The sequence below is a fragment of the Pinus tabuliformis genome, chromosome 6 (genome assembly GCF_031772625.1).
Source record: "Pinus tabuliformis cultivar Carrire ecotype Pingquan chromosome 6, CPIR1, whole genome shotgun sequence".
NCBI lineage: Eukaryota > Viridiplantae > Streptophyta > Pinopsida > Pinales > Pinaceae > Pinus > Pinus tabuliformis.
In genome coordinates this window covers 300928522-300945802 of record NC_142292.1, presented here as the reverse complement: position 1 = coordinate 300945802, position 17281 = coordinate 300928522, and the positions used below count along the sequence as shown (strand labels likewise).

The 17281-nt window shown below is 38.2% G+C and overlaps 1 protein-coding gene across 3 annotated transcripts in view; it reads left to right on the top strand.

Moving 5' to 3' along the window:
- The window catches only part of LOC149258518 (uncharacterized), a 320770-nt gene that overhangs the window by 58239 nt on the left and 245250 nt on the right, over positions 1 to 17281 (top strand). For 2 of the 3 annotated variants that reach the window (XM_089415470.1, XM_089415476.1), the window contains exon 2: positions 15544 to 15644. In XM_089415470.1, the coding sequence (XP_089271596.1) occupies positions 15544 to 15644 (101 nt within the window). The remainder of the gene's footprint in view (positions 1 to 15543; positions 15645 to 17281) is intronic. The other variant, XM_089415474.1, reaches the window with a different exon arrangement.

Here is a 17281-nt window from a genome sequence, read left to right as displayed (position 1 = left end):
GGGCACAGGCTGACTATGTTTGGATCCTGAATATTTTTATGGTTTTTCTAACTTTGTTAAGGTTGTGGTTTGGCATTTATCTTTCAAAATACATTTATCCATTTATCAAAGAATTTACTTAAAATTATTTCTCAGAACCTCTCTAAGCCTTGTACACGTGTATATTTTGTAAAATAAAAATTATGTAAATAATTTTATTTTTCTAACCCTTGTTTGCAGCTAGGGTTTTGGAGTCTTGGGATATTTTATTTATTTATTTATTTTTATTTTTATATATTGGGGTTTTGGGCTCTTGTAATTTTATTTGTGCAGGTAAACTCCAAGATAGATTTGAAGGTTTTTAGTGGTTTCAAGCCTTGAAATATTTAGTGAGGGTTTCTAGAGGTGGAACTAGGTCTTGGAAGGCAAGATCCACCATCTTTTTCCCTTTCAAACACAACACTCAAGCATAAGAGGAAGATGTCTAGCCTTTTTGGAGGTGTTCTTGTGGCATTTTTGGCGAATCAGAAAAAGTCAAGGAGAGATTCATGCTTTGAAGGGCATCCGAATATTGTTTAGGCATTTTAGGCCTGAGCGTGGCCCTTTCCATGCTTTCCATCACCCTTCAGGGCCTGCTAGCCTAAGCAACAGGCCTATTGGGGCCTTGTCTTCTTCTCGGCCCTTCCTCCTCCTTCCTCAAGCCCTGCCACAGCCTTCTCCCTTGCCTCCTCTTCCCCTGGCTCCCCTTTCCCCCTTTATCTCCTCACGACAACGCTTATTTATTCCCTCCTGCCCTTCGTCCTCTTCATCCTTCCTTTCTTCCTCTGTGTCAAATCCTTCTCCCCTCCATTGCCCTTAATCCCCTCTCAGTTAGCCCTATCTAGCTCTGCCACAAGCCCTTTAGGCTCCTCTCTCATCACCGCAGGCCTAGGAGCCTTGTCCTTACCTTGGCAGCCCCCCTTTGCCCAAACGCAAGCCCTTTAAGGCTAGGCGTTGCCCCATTGTGGTCTTCATTTGCCTCTCCTAGGTCACTTTGGGTAGCCATTCAATTTTCTGAGTTTAATCATTGTTGCGTTGTAGAGAATTCGAGTGATTTTGTGGTGTCTTGCAGGTGGTCCATCTGTTGGAGAGGTCTTGGGCAAGTGCTCTGCTTGGCCTAGGGTTATCAGTTTGTTTTTCTAACTCTCAAAGCTCTCTCTGCCTTTTGCTACAACTCTCTGATCTATTCCTAACAGTGGCAAAAAATCTTCATTTAAGTACTATAACAACCAATCATAAGTTGCCTAAAGCATGGACAACTTTATTGCATAAGATAAGCATTCATAACTTGACTTGTTTTATGAATTGGTTGCTGATTTTTGGTAGCATCAGATGTGCTCTAGCCATGAAAATTGGTGGAGAGGCTAGGCACATGAGATCTCCAAGGCCCAGAAATTGTTTGGGGAAATTCCACCCTGATAAAGAGATTAAAATAATTAATATTTTTAATGGGGTTCCTAAGTCTAAACTTAGGAAAATTAAAATATTAATGTATATTAATATAATATGGGTGAGAAAGTTTTAAATAACGAGGGTCAAGCCAAATCTAATCTTAGCTGTTGATTAGGGACTTAATCTCGGTCGTTGAATCGTCAACAGGAAAAGTATAAGAGGAGACTTGAGGGTCAGTTGGAGATACACCAAGTTGATCAGTCAATTCGATTTTCTGGGGCAGGGTTTGCTGAGAAATCAAGTTAGTGATTTGTTGTAGTAAGGCGCAGTTCGACAGAAGGCCGAGAATACATAGCAGAGAGGCAGAGATAGTGCTGGAGAGACAACGCAGAGGCAGCTTGGGTTGACGCAGAGGCAACCAGAGCTAACGCAGAGGGTTGGAGGGCCAACGCTGAGGATGTAGGAGGTCGAGAAGCTGACACAGAGGGTTGGAGGGCCAGTGCTGAGGACGTAGGAGGCCAAGAAGCTGATGCAGAGGCTAGCAGAGTTGATGTTGGGCAGAAAGAGCTGCACTGTGGTGTTTTCGAGGGGCAGACTGAGAGCTGAGAGGCAGACGCAGAGCCGTAGAGGGTGACGCATTTCTAGAAGGAAGCTTGGAGTAGCTTTTGCTCTCCAGCTGAGGAGCAATTAAAGTCACTATGGGGCCAATCATCCGGTTGTTGACCAACCGGAATATTTGTCTCCGGAGCAAGGTATTTCTGCCGAGGAAAATATCTGAAGGGTGAGCCATTTCTGGCACCCTAGTTGTATTCAAAAAACTGCATAATAATAAAACCCTCATATCTGCTGCACCGGTTTTCCCGCATTGGGTTTTTTAGGGGAAGATTGTCCAAAAATAATGGTGTCGCTTGTGTTGTCTCAGTTTTTTCAGTTGTTGATCTGTATATGTGTGAAGGCTGCATTTGTGTTTATTTCGGTATTTATATTAATAAATAACTTGTTAATGGAAAGAACAAGTAGGAGATAATAAACCAGATAATGCAGTAGGGATTTCTGATGTGTTAGATTAAGAAATTTTCACATTGGTTGACTGTCACAAGCCTGCTAAACTCTGAAATCATAACAGTGACATCGTAAGAGAGATTATTCCATTCTTGAATTGGGTTTTAGTAGTAGATTGCTTTGTTTTTAGCATCACATATTACATTCAAGGGAGCTCTAAAACATCAGTAGTCTCTACTGTCCTAATTATGATAAGATCATAAGTAGCTCTAATTGCTACCATCAATTTATGCCTTGTTAGTTTTCATTGTTTAATATTCTATTTGCTCCATTGATTAAAGTGATATTGTTGTCTAGCATTTTACATTATTGGATAAGCACATTAATGTTGGTTATCTTAATCTCAAATTGCCCACATAAGATCTCTCTATAAGCACCTAACTTTAATCTCAAGAATATTTTGATTGAGCACCTTGTTTTACATCACTTGTCCTTTAAGATCTAATTGTCTCCATCATTCTCATTGGTATAGGAGCTTTGGTAAATACCTTTTTCATTATTGTCATTCTTGTTTTATGGTCAATATCTCTTGTTGAATGGTAACTTTACATTGGCACTTTGAGATCTGATAATTCCCAAGGCTTCTTTGTTCCAGTTGAGCATCTCTTAAGTTGAATGGTCATTGGCATTTTCTAATTTGACTAGGGAACATTGATTACATAATCATTGGATAAGTATTCTGAATAGAAAAGCGCCCTAATTACTATTGGTTTATGGTTGTTGTTATCTTGAGCATATTGGTGAATCATTTATCTTGAGTAATTGTATCATTGGCATCTTTCTTTCATTTTGGCACTTGTTAACTTGGCACATTCTCTTGTGGTTAATGATTGTCCCTTAATTTCCATTAATAAGTACTCATTGTCATAATTGAAGAGTAATCATAACTAAAGTACTTAAACAACTAAGCAATCTTAACTCAAGAATCACTCATCCACCTTGCATAAGCATTCTAGGTCTAGTCGCATTAATAACTTACCTCCAAGCATAAGCTTGGTTGATAGACATCTAGGGCCACCTTCTCTCAATTTAGCTTGAGGGATTCAACACCTTTCTAGTGGTTAACATGGTGACCTTGTAGTCGTCAGAGCCACAATCTCTGCAGTGCCAGAGACATTGGGTGGTTGGAACACAAGGGGAGGTATTGTTAATCAAGCCTTTACTTGCTTCCTGTTCGCTTCCATCACACAACCTACTCTAAAGACTGGTCTCAAAACAATTAAGAGAGAGTTTCCACTTAGAATAGACATATAACTTAAAATTAACCAAGATTCTTGTATCACACCTAGTTCTTAGGATTTGCACAACATACAGGTTAGTGAAGCATCTAAGCAACGGCTGTCCATCTGGTTACTTGGTCTTAATGTAGTAATAAGCAAAAGTTTTGACTCCGTAAGGCACTGGTCTCATATTTGAATTTAATCTGATCCTTAAGATCTTGCTAAATTTAACCAAGTAGGTAGGCTACACAACTGTGTCTCCCAGACTTGTTGGATACCAACTTGACCTTCGCCTTCACATTTCAATAGGGATTACCCCCCATAGCCTGCTGTTGGGAGATAGCTAGAATGGAGAGGTCAGGGGTCAAAGTGACGGGCCCTGACCTGAGTCGTCGTAGTGCCTGTATAATTTGAGTGACAACAAGATCCAATGTCAAGTGTGAGATTGAGCGGTTAGAAAGTGCCATGCGTATTCTCTCATGTTGACACCTAATCATCAGGATTGGGTGAATAAGTGTAATTGATGTAAATAAATAATAAGAAATATGAATAGTCACCAGGAGATGAAGTGAACAGTCTCTCCCTTATGTATATAATAAAGACCAACCTGAATGAATATGAACGAATTGGTTTTTGAGGAGTTACTGCGTGGTCTGACATGGTATCAGGTGACACCTTACCAAGCATCAGGCATCATTGAAGACTGAGAGACAGAAAAAGAAAGAGATGCATTTTCCAATGAGAAAGTATGCAGTCAAGGTGTAAAGCATAGGATTTGAGCTTTCATGCAAGTTACTAGCGGGATGATATTGCCTATTATATTTTCGTCCAAGTTTTTGGCAAATTCCGATTTGCATCAGAATTCCGATTCGCTTTTGAGCAGTTGATATTGTTTATCTTTTATTTCTCTTGAATTGCAACCATATTCTAATGCAAAAAAAATGGTGATATTCTATATGGATAGAATATAGTTTTGCTCTTTGTATATTAAATCAATTTCTTACCTAATCAAGAAGGAAGAATAAGGCTGTATTATTTTGAAGCACATTTTTTGCCAGCAGATTTTTTTTTTTTTTTTTCCAGTACACAGATTTTACAATGCATTCAATCATATCTATTGTGGGAATAGTTCTTACTAGCAAGGAGAACTATCCTGAGTGGTATTGGATGATAAAACACACCCTCATTTTCAATGAGTTGTGGAAAGGAGTGTGTATTGGAAACAGAGACAAAGAGCCAGAACAACCTACTTCAGACAAAGAGTTTGCCATTTTGGAAAATAAGAACAGCAAAGCCTATGCATTAATTGCAGCATCTGTAAGTGAAGAGGTGAGTCGCCATATTTCGCCATTTTCAACTGCTTTCGAAGCCTTACAAAAGCTGAAAGAACTCTATGACTCACATTTTGCACTTGAAGTTGTTCAACTCATGATTAAACTCTTCACTCTTGAATTACAAAATAATGATCCTCTTGCTCTTGCATATGAAGTGCAATTTATAATGAATGATATCAAAGCCACTAAAGTTGAATTGGATATTCCTCTTATCGCTTTTCTCAAGGCACTTTATCCTACTTACTCCAATTATCTTGAGTCATTGCAAGCAAATGGAAATCTCAAAGATATTACCTTTGACTCTCTTGTGAAAAAATTTGCTGAAAGAGAGAAAGCTTTTGGAAAGAAGACAACCCCTGAATCTTCTGAAGAGGCTGTGTGCCTTGCTCATAAAGAAAAGAATCTTGCCCAAGATTCTTCTAGAGGAAGAGGTGGTCGAAGAGGAAGAGGAAGATATTTCAGAGGCAGGGGGGGTAGACACTCTCAAGGAGAAAAGTCAGATTTGCACTGCATATGCTGCAAAAGAAATGGATCACATGATGCCTCCACACACAAGTTACCTTGGGACAAAATTGAGCAGCAAAGAAACCAACAGAAAGGTAAAATTAATGACACAGACAAAGGTAAAGCACCTGAATCCGCTCATTATGTTGTGGCACAATGTAATATCGGAGTAAATGAAGATTTATTTAATGCTTCACTTGCTTCTTGGAAAAATGATTGGTTGCTTGATTCAGGAGCAACTTGCCACATGACTCATAGAAAAGATTTTTTTGAAGAATTTATTGACAATGTTGATGGAGTAGTATACTTTGCAGACCAATCAAAAATCAAGCCATCAGGGCTTGGCACAATCAGGCTCAAATTGCCTGGTCTTCCAGACTTTCTTCTGCATCATGTTCTATATCTCCCACAGCTGAAGAGAAACTTGCTGTCCTTGGTCCACATCCGCCAACAAGGTCACTCCATTCATATGTTTGATGGCAAGCTTGAGGTGAGAAAAGCATCTGACCACTCACTTGTCATGAGGGGAATAGAAGAAGAAAGGCTTCTCAAGCTGCAAGGCACCTCTGCTCGTGCACAACATTTCTCATACAATTCTCATTATGAAGAAGGTACACTTCCATCAAGTTTATTATGGCATGCTAGATTTGGACATTTGAACTATGAAAGCCTTCGCTTGTTGAAGAAAAATGGTGTTGCTGGTTTGCCTACAATTCCTAGGAAAGTTAAGCAATGTGATGCTTGCATTCTAGGAAAGCATAACAAACAGTGTTTTCATGATTCACATTCAAGAGCACATAGAAAACTTGAACTCATTCATTCATATTTATGTGGTCCAATGCCTATTCCTTCTGCAAATGGAAATAAATATATGATGACATTTATTGATGACTACACCAGAATGTGTTGGGTTTATTTATTGAAGAACAAATCTGATGCTTTTCAAACATTCAAGAACTTTCATAAATGGATTGAAAATGATGCACAATCTCATATTGGCTCTATTCGCACTGATAATGGAAAAGAATACACTTCAAATGAATTTGAAAACTATCTTCGCCAACATGGGATCAAACATCAAACAACTGTGCCTTATAATCCCCAACAGAACGGTGTCGCTGAACGAATGAATAGGACAATATCAAATATGGTGCGCTCCATGATGTTTTTGAAAAATGTAAAGTTGATGTTTTGGGCTGATGCAGTACTATGTGCTGTAAATATAAAGAATAGATGTCCATCTAATGCTATTAGAAACAAGATTCCATATGAAATGTGGTATGGACACATTCCTTCGGTAAAGCATCTCAGGGTCTTTGGTTCCACCTGTTATGCCTTGATATCAAAGGTACATAGAAACAAACTTAGTGCAAGAAGTCGTAAGTGTATCTTCTTGGGGTATTCAAACACCTCCAAAGCATACCGTCTCTATGATGAAGTCAATAAAAAGTTTGTTGTATCTAGAGATGTAATCTTTTTTGAATCATCCAAAACTAACAATGTTGTTGAGCGGCAACTTGATCGCTTGGATAGATTCGCAAATGCAAAATCATTTCAAGAATTTGATAATTAGATTCCACATCTTGAAGGGGGGATTCCTATATTAGATCAACATGTGGAATCTTTTTTCGAAGAACTCTCTCCCCTGCATGAAACTCCAACAACGGATGATACTTTAAGTGATGTGATTGATAGAATTGGGAGACTCAATCTTGATTCAGTCCCAACTCAATCAACGGAGCAGCCTGGACCATTTGAGAAAGGTCCCCCAAAGTGGCTGATAAAGACACTTGAAAGTGTTCATCCTGATGAGGTTGGAAAGACAGGAACAAGAAATTCAAACCAGCAAAATGGAGGTGATGTAGATCACTCTGATTCACCTGTTGATATGGATGTTTCTTATGATTGTGAATTGAATTTGTCTACAGATTTCGAACCAACTTCCTCAAAGAAGCTGCTTCTCATGATGAATTGAAAGAAGCGATGCAAAAGGAGTATGATGCCCTGATAAAGAATGGCACTTGGAAGCTGGTTGATCCTCCATTAGGAACCAAACCAATTGGCTGCAAGTGGTTCTACAAGAACAAGTATAAAGCTGATGGCTCACTTGACAAGCACAAAGCTAGGCTTGTGGCAAAAGGTTTTGCACAGAAGGAAGGGGTCGATTATGAGGAGACTTTTGTCCCCACAGCAAAATGGGCTACCATCCGGACACTCTTTGCCCTCGCAGCTCAGAATGGTTGGAAAGTCCATCAAATGGATGTAAAAACTACTTTCTTGAATGGAGATCTAAAAGAGAATGTTTTTATGTCCTAGCCTGAAGGATTTGTTGTGAAAGGACATGAACATAAAGTATGCAAACTTGTAAAATCCTTGTATGGCCTCAAACAAGCACCGCGAGCCTGGTATGAAAAACTAACTGAGCATCTTCTGAAACTCAATTTCAAACATTATGATCTTGATGATGCAACTTTATTTGTCAAGAAAGTTGGCAAAACAATTGTATATCTTGTGGTATATGTAGATGATCTTTTGATGACAAGGAACAATGGAAGCTACATTGCATCCATAAAGAAGGAATTGAGGAAAGGTTTTGAAATGACTGATTTGGGCTATGTTCATTACTATCTTGGTATTGAAGTAACTCAACATCCGAAGTTCATATTTCTTTCTCAAAAGAAGTACATTGGAGATCTGTTGAACAGGTTTGGCATGACAGAATGCAATCCTCTTACTACTCCACATCCATTGAAGGAAAAGAATTTGAGAATGCAACAAAGTATAGACAGCTTGTAGGCAGTCTCAACTACCTAACTACTACCAGACCAGACATTTCGTTCGCTGTTGGAATCCTCTCCAAGTTTATGCAAAGCCTTGTGAGGGACATTGGTCTGCTGCAAAAAGAGTTCTAAGGTACTTGAAGGGAACTCAAGACTTTGGAATCAAGTATACACAGGTGGATGACTTCAGGTTGATTGGATACTTTGATTCAGACTTCGATGGAGACAAAGAAACTGGGGTATCTACTTCAAGATATGATATGAGTCTTGGATCAGGAGCTGTCTCCTAGAGATCACGCAAACAATCAGTTCCAACAGATTCCACAACAGAAGCAGAATATGTGGCAGCAACTGAGGCAACAAAAGAAATTGTGTGGCTCAGGAAATTTTTTGAAGATTTGCAGTTTAAACAAGTACAATCGACTCCACTCATGATTGACAATACTTCGGCAATAAAGTTGGCCAAGAACCCAAAGTTCCATGATTGAACGAAGCACATCAATACTAAATATCATCTGATTCGACATCATGTTGAGGCCAAAACAATCCATCTCCGCCATTGTTCCACTAATGAGCAAATTGCAGACATCTTCACCAAAGCACTTGGAAGAGAAAAGCTTGAATGATTTAGAACGATGCTTGGACTCACCAACATCCCTTCAGATTAAAGGGGGGAATGTTGACACCTAATCATCAGGATTGGGTGAATAAGTGTAACTGATGTAAAGAAATAATAAAAATATGAATAGTCATCGAGAGATGAAGTGAACAGTCTCTCCCTCATGTATATAATAAAGACCAACCTAAATGAATATGAACAAATTGGTTTTTGAGGAGTTACTGCCTGGTCTGATACCTCAATGGACATTGTATCACTGAGTCAAGAAATGTGAATTTGATGAGCTTCCATTTGTGAATGAATGTAGGTGATAGGGGAGACAAACTCCCATTGAATCCTCCATAAAAAAACCGTGTGATGACACCTCTACAAATCGTGGCAAGAGTTGCTCCTCAAGACTGCATGTAGGTTGCCTAATATGCTCTGCGTGTGCGCTGAAGTAATTGCCGGTCTACATGTGGAGTTTAGAGTGATGTGAGTGGAGACCAATCTCCACAAATCTCTCACCCATATCATCTTAACTATCGCTCAAATCCCAGGCTGATCTCCTCAAGGAAATTCAAGTTGCCATGCAGGAAAATCAATCCTTCAAACTAGGAGTAACTCAACCTCCCTTGAGTGAAATAACTTCAGTGATGAGGTGTGATGCCATATCACCATTTGACTTGTCCTTCGACTACTTCTTGATTGATTTTCAATGTCATTTCCACTTCATTTGTCATGTGGAAATATTTATTATTTCTCCACTTATTTAATTTTCTGGCAATTTATTTCCAATTTTCCCACTAGACTTAGGAAAAGTGGGTTTTGAGGGGCTAGAAGTGACTTTTTGACCCCCAAAGTGTGTCCTAGAAGAATGTTGAGGTGGAGAGGATGAATTTTGAGTATTCATACACCCTCAACATCTTCTGACATCACTTTATTACATTTTACATAAAATAATTAAAATCCCGTCCTGTGAGAATTTTTAATTATTAAAAAATTTGTTAGCCTTATATTCACATAAACAATCAATAAGTCCAAGTATTCACAAAATAATGAAATAATGAAATTATTAATCATGAAAGTAGACTTACTCTAGAAGTCTACCTATGGCCAAAGATGAGGATAACGAGAGAAGTTAGGCATGGAGATCACACAAAATTAGCTAAGATATTTGTGGAGGTATTCATGGAGATATATTGGAGAAAGTTGTGGAGGAGGTTCAACCAATTTGCGAAATTGGTAATTTGTTATGAGAACCTCAATTCTATAATATGAGGCCTCATGTATGAGAGAATTATGTATCATTACTTTTTGTGAGTATACAATCATGCTTAAAAGCCTTTTCCGCTAAAAGTTCCCGTCTCTTAAATTATTATTATAGTTTTCATTAATTATTTTCAATTGGTATTAGAGCATTAATAGTTCTTAGGGCCTAAGTGAATCTATGGCAGTCTTCCATGGAAAATCTTGCGTGTATGGAGTTGGAGATTTGAGAAAGGGCCGTCGAGGATTTTTCCTATTGGAATCGTGTTTGAGTGTTGATCTAAATCTGCATGGATCACTACGTGGAAGAGATTGATAGTGGAGGCTGTGTATGGCCATTGAAATGAAGACCAATTGTTGAAAGTTGTTAAAGACACGGTCATATGAGATCTACAAACCACAGATGTTTGTGCTCTGCTAGTAAGAGCTGCATAGTGCTTGTATAAGCTTCTCGATCTGGTGGTTGAGATGTAAGCATGTACCGTAAATAGTTCAGACAGTTCACAGAGGAAGCGTTCATGAGTCATCTAAAGATTGATTGAGATCTATCCAACCATTAGCTATAAAGATGGTCGTGAAGAAGATTGGCTGCGGAGATTACAAAGCTATTGTGGATATATGTTGTTGATTCCGTGTAAAAAGAGTTGCGATAGATTAGCAGCGACACTGCGAGGAGCCCGCGACCTGCGTGAAGCCACCTAAGGAAGCACCTACGTGGAGATCCCTGTGGAGATCAACCAGCGTGTAGCGAACGTGTTATGCCCTTCTTCGACAAGTGCTAAGTGACAACAAGCGGCTCCACTCTTTGATTTTATATTTATGGTGACTCTAGTCTTTGCAACGATCCTATCTTTCATGCTGCAACACGAAAGACCTACTTCTCAGCCAGTGGTTCTAATCCATTAGATTCAGTTTTCATGCACGAAAGAACAAATACAAGCATGAAAGACATTTGCATGAGGAGACCAGCATGAGAGAGATCTATAGCGTGAGGAGCTGCGTTGAAGGCTTGTCTGGAAGACCTGCAAAGTGGAAGTGACCTACATCTAAGTCCAAGGCAAAATAATTAAATAAATATGAACCCCGATCCACCTGTGACTGCTAGGCGAGGGAGCGGTTTTAAAGGATCGACATAACAAACCTGCGCGGAGTCCAGAACCTGCGTGGAAGAATCTGTGACCTGTAGTGTGGAAGCAGTTAAAGACCTGTTTGCACTCGTGGAAGAACCTGCGTTGGACCAAATTTGTTTTGAGAATTGCGTGACTAGTGTGGAAGAGAAGTCCTATTGCACAACTCTGCGTGAAGGTCTATGGAAAATTTGTGAAAAACTGTGTTGAATTTGTTGTAGTGAAAGCGTCTAGCATGGAGTGACTAGTGTGTGAACCGCCTGCGTATAGAAAGCCAACATCGTAGACAAAATCGAAAGTGGCTAGTAGTGAAGAAAGTGCCAGTGTGGAGGAGCTAGTGTACAACACCTATGGAAAAGTGCCAACATGGAGCCTGTTTAATTGGCCTGTGTGGAGTATAAGAGCTCCATCAACAAGCAAAGGCGGTAGAAAAGCTCCATCAACGAATTCGTAAACTCTTAGCACTTCAATTCATTCTTTTAAGTTCTTCGTGAAGTTTACTTTGGGTTGTTTAAAGGTTTAGTGTAAAGAGGGAAATTATTATATTTTATGACAAGTGTATTGAAATCAAGGTTGAAGTCAAATTGTAGATGCAAGGAGTTGGGATTTAGTCACAAAATGAATTTCTATTGATGTAAAAAGTTTGGTTGAAGGAGCTCAAAGAATATAAAGTCCATGTCAAATTTTTGTTTCAGAATGGTTGAATAAGGAGTCATGCAAGTTTAAAAGGTTAGTGAGTCATGAGTTGAGTAAAAGGTTTATCAAGTCAAGGTCAAGATCATGCAATGAGTTGAAGTCGAAATTGAATTAGTCAATGTGAGTCATTGAATTGTATCGGGTGCATTCTCGGTTGAACCCGAGACCCAGGCCTTGATTGAATCATTAAGTCAACCTTGATAGGGGGTTAAGTTCTTTCAAAGTCATAAAAAGTCATTTGAACTTCTTGTAAAAATCATTAACTTGGGTGCATTTTCGGTAGTACTCAACACCCTAAGGTGACATAAAAATCAAGCGAGTGTGAAATGAAAGCAAGGGAGTTCAAGAGTTCAAGCGAGCAAGTTCAAATGGATCAAGGTATTTAATTGTTAGAGTTTTTGAACAATCTGATACAATCCACTGCGGAGGACACAATGAAAATCAACAAAACCTTTTTTGCTGATAGTAAAAGGCATCATCTACATTATGCACATGAGACTGTTGAGTTTCTCCAACTTGAGTCATAGCTACAATGTGATGAGCTGTAGTAGAAGAGTCATGTTTCTGATCCATTGAAAAACATAACTTCAAATGATGAAGATGATTCCAAGCCACTCAACGATACAACTTCACGTGTAGAAGTTGTACATGAACAAGTTCAACCTTCTTTTTCCAAGCCAATCATTAAACCATGGGAAGAAATTCAGTGCAACAAAAATCGATATGGTTTAGGATATGACAAAGATGACAACAACTTGCATATTCCTGATTATTTAAAACCAATCAAGTTCATCATTGGAGGATTTCTTGATCAAACAACATCAAAAATCAATGAGAAAGTTGAAGAAAAGCCAAAATGTCAGCATTGTTAAAGAATTGGTCATATGGAAGATCATTGTTTTGATCTCCATCCTTGTCACCATTGTGGCAAGAAGAATCACTTATCAGAAAAATGTTGCAAATGAAACAAACCAGCTAGATTGAAGATTAATTATGCATGGATTGATCCTTGGGAGTGGTTGTCAACAGTCAAATGATTATATATGTTTTATTGCAGAATTCAATCTCACATGAAGACAAATATTGCAGCCAACAGTGAAAAGAAGATGGTACTCTCATGCGCCTGAAAGGGGGAGTACATAGTGAAACTCTCCTAATCTTAAGGGGGGAGTAAAAAATTAAGTGAATTGGTCTCTCCTTTCGGTTGACAAAGGGGGGAATTGATGATGAAATTGAAATTGAATTGATGATGATGGTTGTCAGACTGAAAGTTTCGACAACAACACAATTTGTCAGTAGGTAAGCTATATGGATGCTGATTGAGAGGCATTTTTGTTCACTTGGATGGTCATTGGACCTAGCAAAGGATAGATAGATCCTTTTGCATTGTAGTTTGGCATTTGATTGAGTTGTCAAGCATTTTCAGGGATGTATTAGACTTGCAGTTGATTCACTTCTTTTGGTTCGCTCTCTTCATATTCTTTTAGCATCCAGTTTTGGCAGTTTTTCAGGCAATTTTTCATTGAGGCTCAGCTCAACAGTTTCAACATGAAGACTTGGAGATGGTACCAGGTTCATACTCTGGACTTATGATTGAGGGGGTGAATGTTAGCCTCATACTCACATAAACAATCAATAAGTCCAAGTATTCACAAAATAATGAAATTATGAAATTATTAATCATGAAAGTAGACTTACTCTAGAAGTCTACGTATGACCAAAGATGAGGATAATGAGAGAAGTTAGGGATGGAGATCACACAAAATCAGCTAAGATATTTGTGGAGGAGGTTCAACCAATTAGCCAAATTGATAATTTGTTATGAGAACCTCAATTCTATAATACGAGGCCTCATGTGTGAGAGAATTATGTATCATTACTTTCAGTGAGTATACAATCAGGCTTATTTTTGCCAAAATTTCCTGTCTCTTGAAATATTATTGTAGTTTTCATTAATTATTTTCAAAATTCTACCTAGACTTGGTCAAATTATGTGAAATTTCAGAGATGACCTAGCATGGTAATATACATCGACCATAGACACTAAGATGGACTATGGGCTCAATCTTCAAGCCGTCACCCCAACTTTGAGGGTATGCTTGAGTGAAAAAACTTAGTTAATTATTTGCTGTTAAAAAGTGAGAATAATTAGCTAAGTAAAAAAAACACTCTAGGGTGTACTCACTTGCTGATCAAGTCCCAAGTCTCCTAGGCCTGTAACATAGCTTTATTCATCATGCTAGTGACATTTTTTACTACTCTCCGTAGGGTTGCGGAATTTGAGGATAGAAGAAGAAAAAGGAGAGAGAAAGGGGCTGAACACTCTGTGTCATGGGCTACAGAGTCTTCATATTTTCTAAATGCAACTCAGCTGTCAACACCCTCAAACATTAAATGAAAGCACTTGAATACAAAAATGGTTAATGTACCTCATAGTAGATGACCCACCTTCATTGGATGAGCAGGCTAGATGAAAGAAAGCACTGACCATAGAGTGGCTGAGAGGCATATGAGGTTGGCTATATGTGGATCATGATAGGGCTGCTGGCTGGTAGGATGAAACAACAGGAGAACAGTTTTCTTCTAGGGGTTACCCATTCAGGCTGGTAGGATGAAACAACAGGAGAACAGCTTTCTTCTAGGGGTTACCCACATGTGAGTGGGTAACAAGAACCATTGTAAAATGATGCCAATGAACAAAGTTAACTTGTAGAGATGTAACCAATATAGTATGATGTGTTGACACTGCACATCTTGTATTTTGTTCAGACTTGAAATCAACCTTGGAGAAGCATCACAAAGAATTGGGCTCCCTATGATATGCCATAACTTTTTCATTGTTTTAGCCATCAAAACAACAATTAAACCCACAATTAGAGGTCATAGTCATTACAACATTCAGACCAAAAACTCGTTGAATATGTGACACGTTTGGTAAAATTATTTTGGTACAACGATTTTTCAAAAGAAACATTTTGCATAGCTATGGCAAAAGCTAGATTCTTAGATGAATGCATTACATCTCCATACCATTAAAGCTTTCCTATGGCTTTGGCTTTAATGATAACTTTATAGGACTAGTGAATTCCATGTTTTTATCATGCTATAATTGTATCACCAAAGCAATCAGCTTTATGTATGAAATAATTAGATGGAATCACAATCGTTTTTAATGAAGCTATTGCACTTCATTTTTACAAGAAAATAGTGATTCCACAATCTGTTAATTGAGTATAAGCGTGTAATAAGGACTGTAAGTTCTATAGTGATCACTGTTGAGTTCACCCTAAATGCAGTTTGATAGATTTTTATGTCAAAGGATTTCCATATCGGCCACATATCATGCACTCTGTTTTAATTTATGAATCATTATTATGATCCAGTTGTTTAAAGTAGGATTTATTCATAGAAGCTTAATAATCTTGCTGTCTTTCCCTTGGCTCTTAGCTTCATCCTGGAATTGCTGTATTTATTTCATGTTGTATCATTTTGGCTTAAATGGTATGTATAAGTTTGTTGTGTTTATCTGTCTTGCTTACAAAGCAGTTTCGACCAAAACGGATAACAGCAGTTCCCCCCTTCGATGTTCAAAGGGCTGAATCATCTAGGCAGCATGTGAGAGCACTCAATACTCAATTTGCAAGGTTGTAAACATATTTATTCCTTTAACTAAGCTTTAGACTTACATACTTTTTGTGTTAGCCTTCTCCTATGCCAACTCTGGTTTTCTTAAATATTGTTATAGTTCATCATTATGATAAGTTCCTGCTGCCCCGTGAACAAATAGCATATTTTTCGCTGGGCTGTGATAGATTTTTTATGCTGCTAAAGTGTGTTGTTTTCTCAAAGTTCAACAGCTATAGGGTGGATATTTTGGAATGATTTAAAAACTATTTCATTGCGCTTCAAAGATGCCAAACTCTACATAATGTTTGAGTTTTGTGGAATTTAATGCTGGAAAATTGGAAATCATGGGTTGATAAAGGGTAAATGATGTCAGGAGACGAGATAGAAAGAAATATTAAGATATCAGAATATTTTTTAAGGAAAAAACCATTTCATTAAAGGCATTCTTACAAAATTTGTAAGCAAGTTCAATATCCTCTTTAGCAGCTATTTTCTAGAACCATTATCTGTCAGGAAGTAATGCCCATTTTAGTAGAAGGTAAATTTTAGGAAATTATTTGCGTAAATCTAATGTGTCCAATCTTGATAAAATGAGACTGCATATAGATTCTTCTTCTTGTCATTCTTGTCATGTAGCTACTTTAACCATCCACAAATAGTAAAATATTCTCTAATGAAGTGCAGCCTAGGAGAATGTGCTGAGAGTGGTTAGAACTCAATAAGAAATGTCACTCCATTGCTCCATGTCATAAAGATGTGTAACCAAGCCAAGTGAGTGTGCCATATAGAAGTGCACCAACCTCTCTGAGTAATAATAAAATAATGCATACTGGTCACTATGCCCTATAAGGGGGGTGCACCACCAGAAAACCTCAACCAACTCCAAATAACACCATCAAGTGTGAAAAGGATGTCAATGAAGTAGGGCTCTCTAACTATTAATCTCAATCTAGATAAATTAGACTAATTTAACCACTGAATAATTAAATCAATATCAACATGTGTGCACAATGATTAATGCTGAATTAAAACCATAGTCCCCTCCAAATAGTCACCATTGATTAATTAACCATGAACATGTGTGCCAATGTAGGGTGCGCTCTAATGAAGTGTTGTACCATTTAAATAAAAGGTTTCTTCTTAGCAAAATCCCATGTAGAAATATTGCACTTGTAGATCCCTCCCCGGTTTCAAGATTGGTTTTCACATCAAGTTTAATGCTGATCTGAACTTGGATTTAAAATCTCAAAACAAAACACACAGATCTACTCTACTTTCACATTTTCTGAGAAACATAAAATTTTGACACAATATTTTTGGTCAAACTGACCCTGGAAAAACTCCGAAGGGAAAACTAGTGAGGAAGAGATAATTTAATTTATTGTCAGAGAATTTTACAACATAAATTAACAGTGGTTAAGTTCACTTATCTCCCTTGAATTTTGTGCCTGAGTCTGCCTTGAAATTCACACTAACAGTCACTCGAATTTCTGCCTACCCAGTCTTGAAATTCATACTGAACCAGCCTCAAAGTCCATGCAGACAGTCCCCTGAAAAATCTGCTCAGACTGCCTTGAAAAACACGCTTAGGCAGCCATGAATTTCAGCCTAACCAGTCTCAAAAATCACATTGGAGCTCAGTCAACAGATCAAG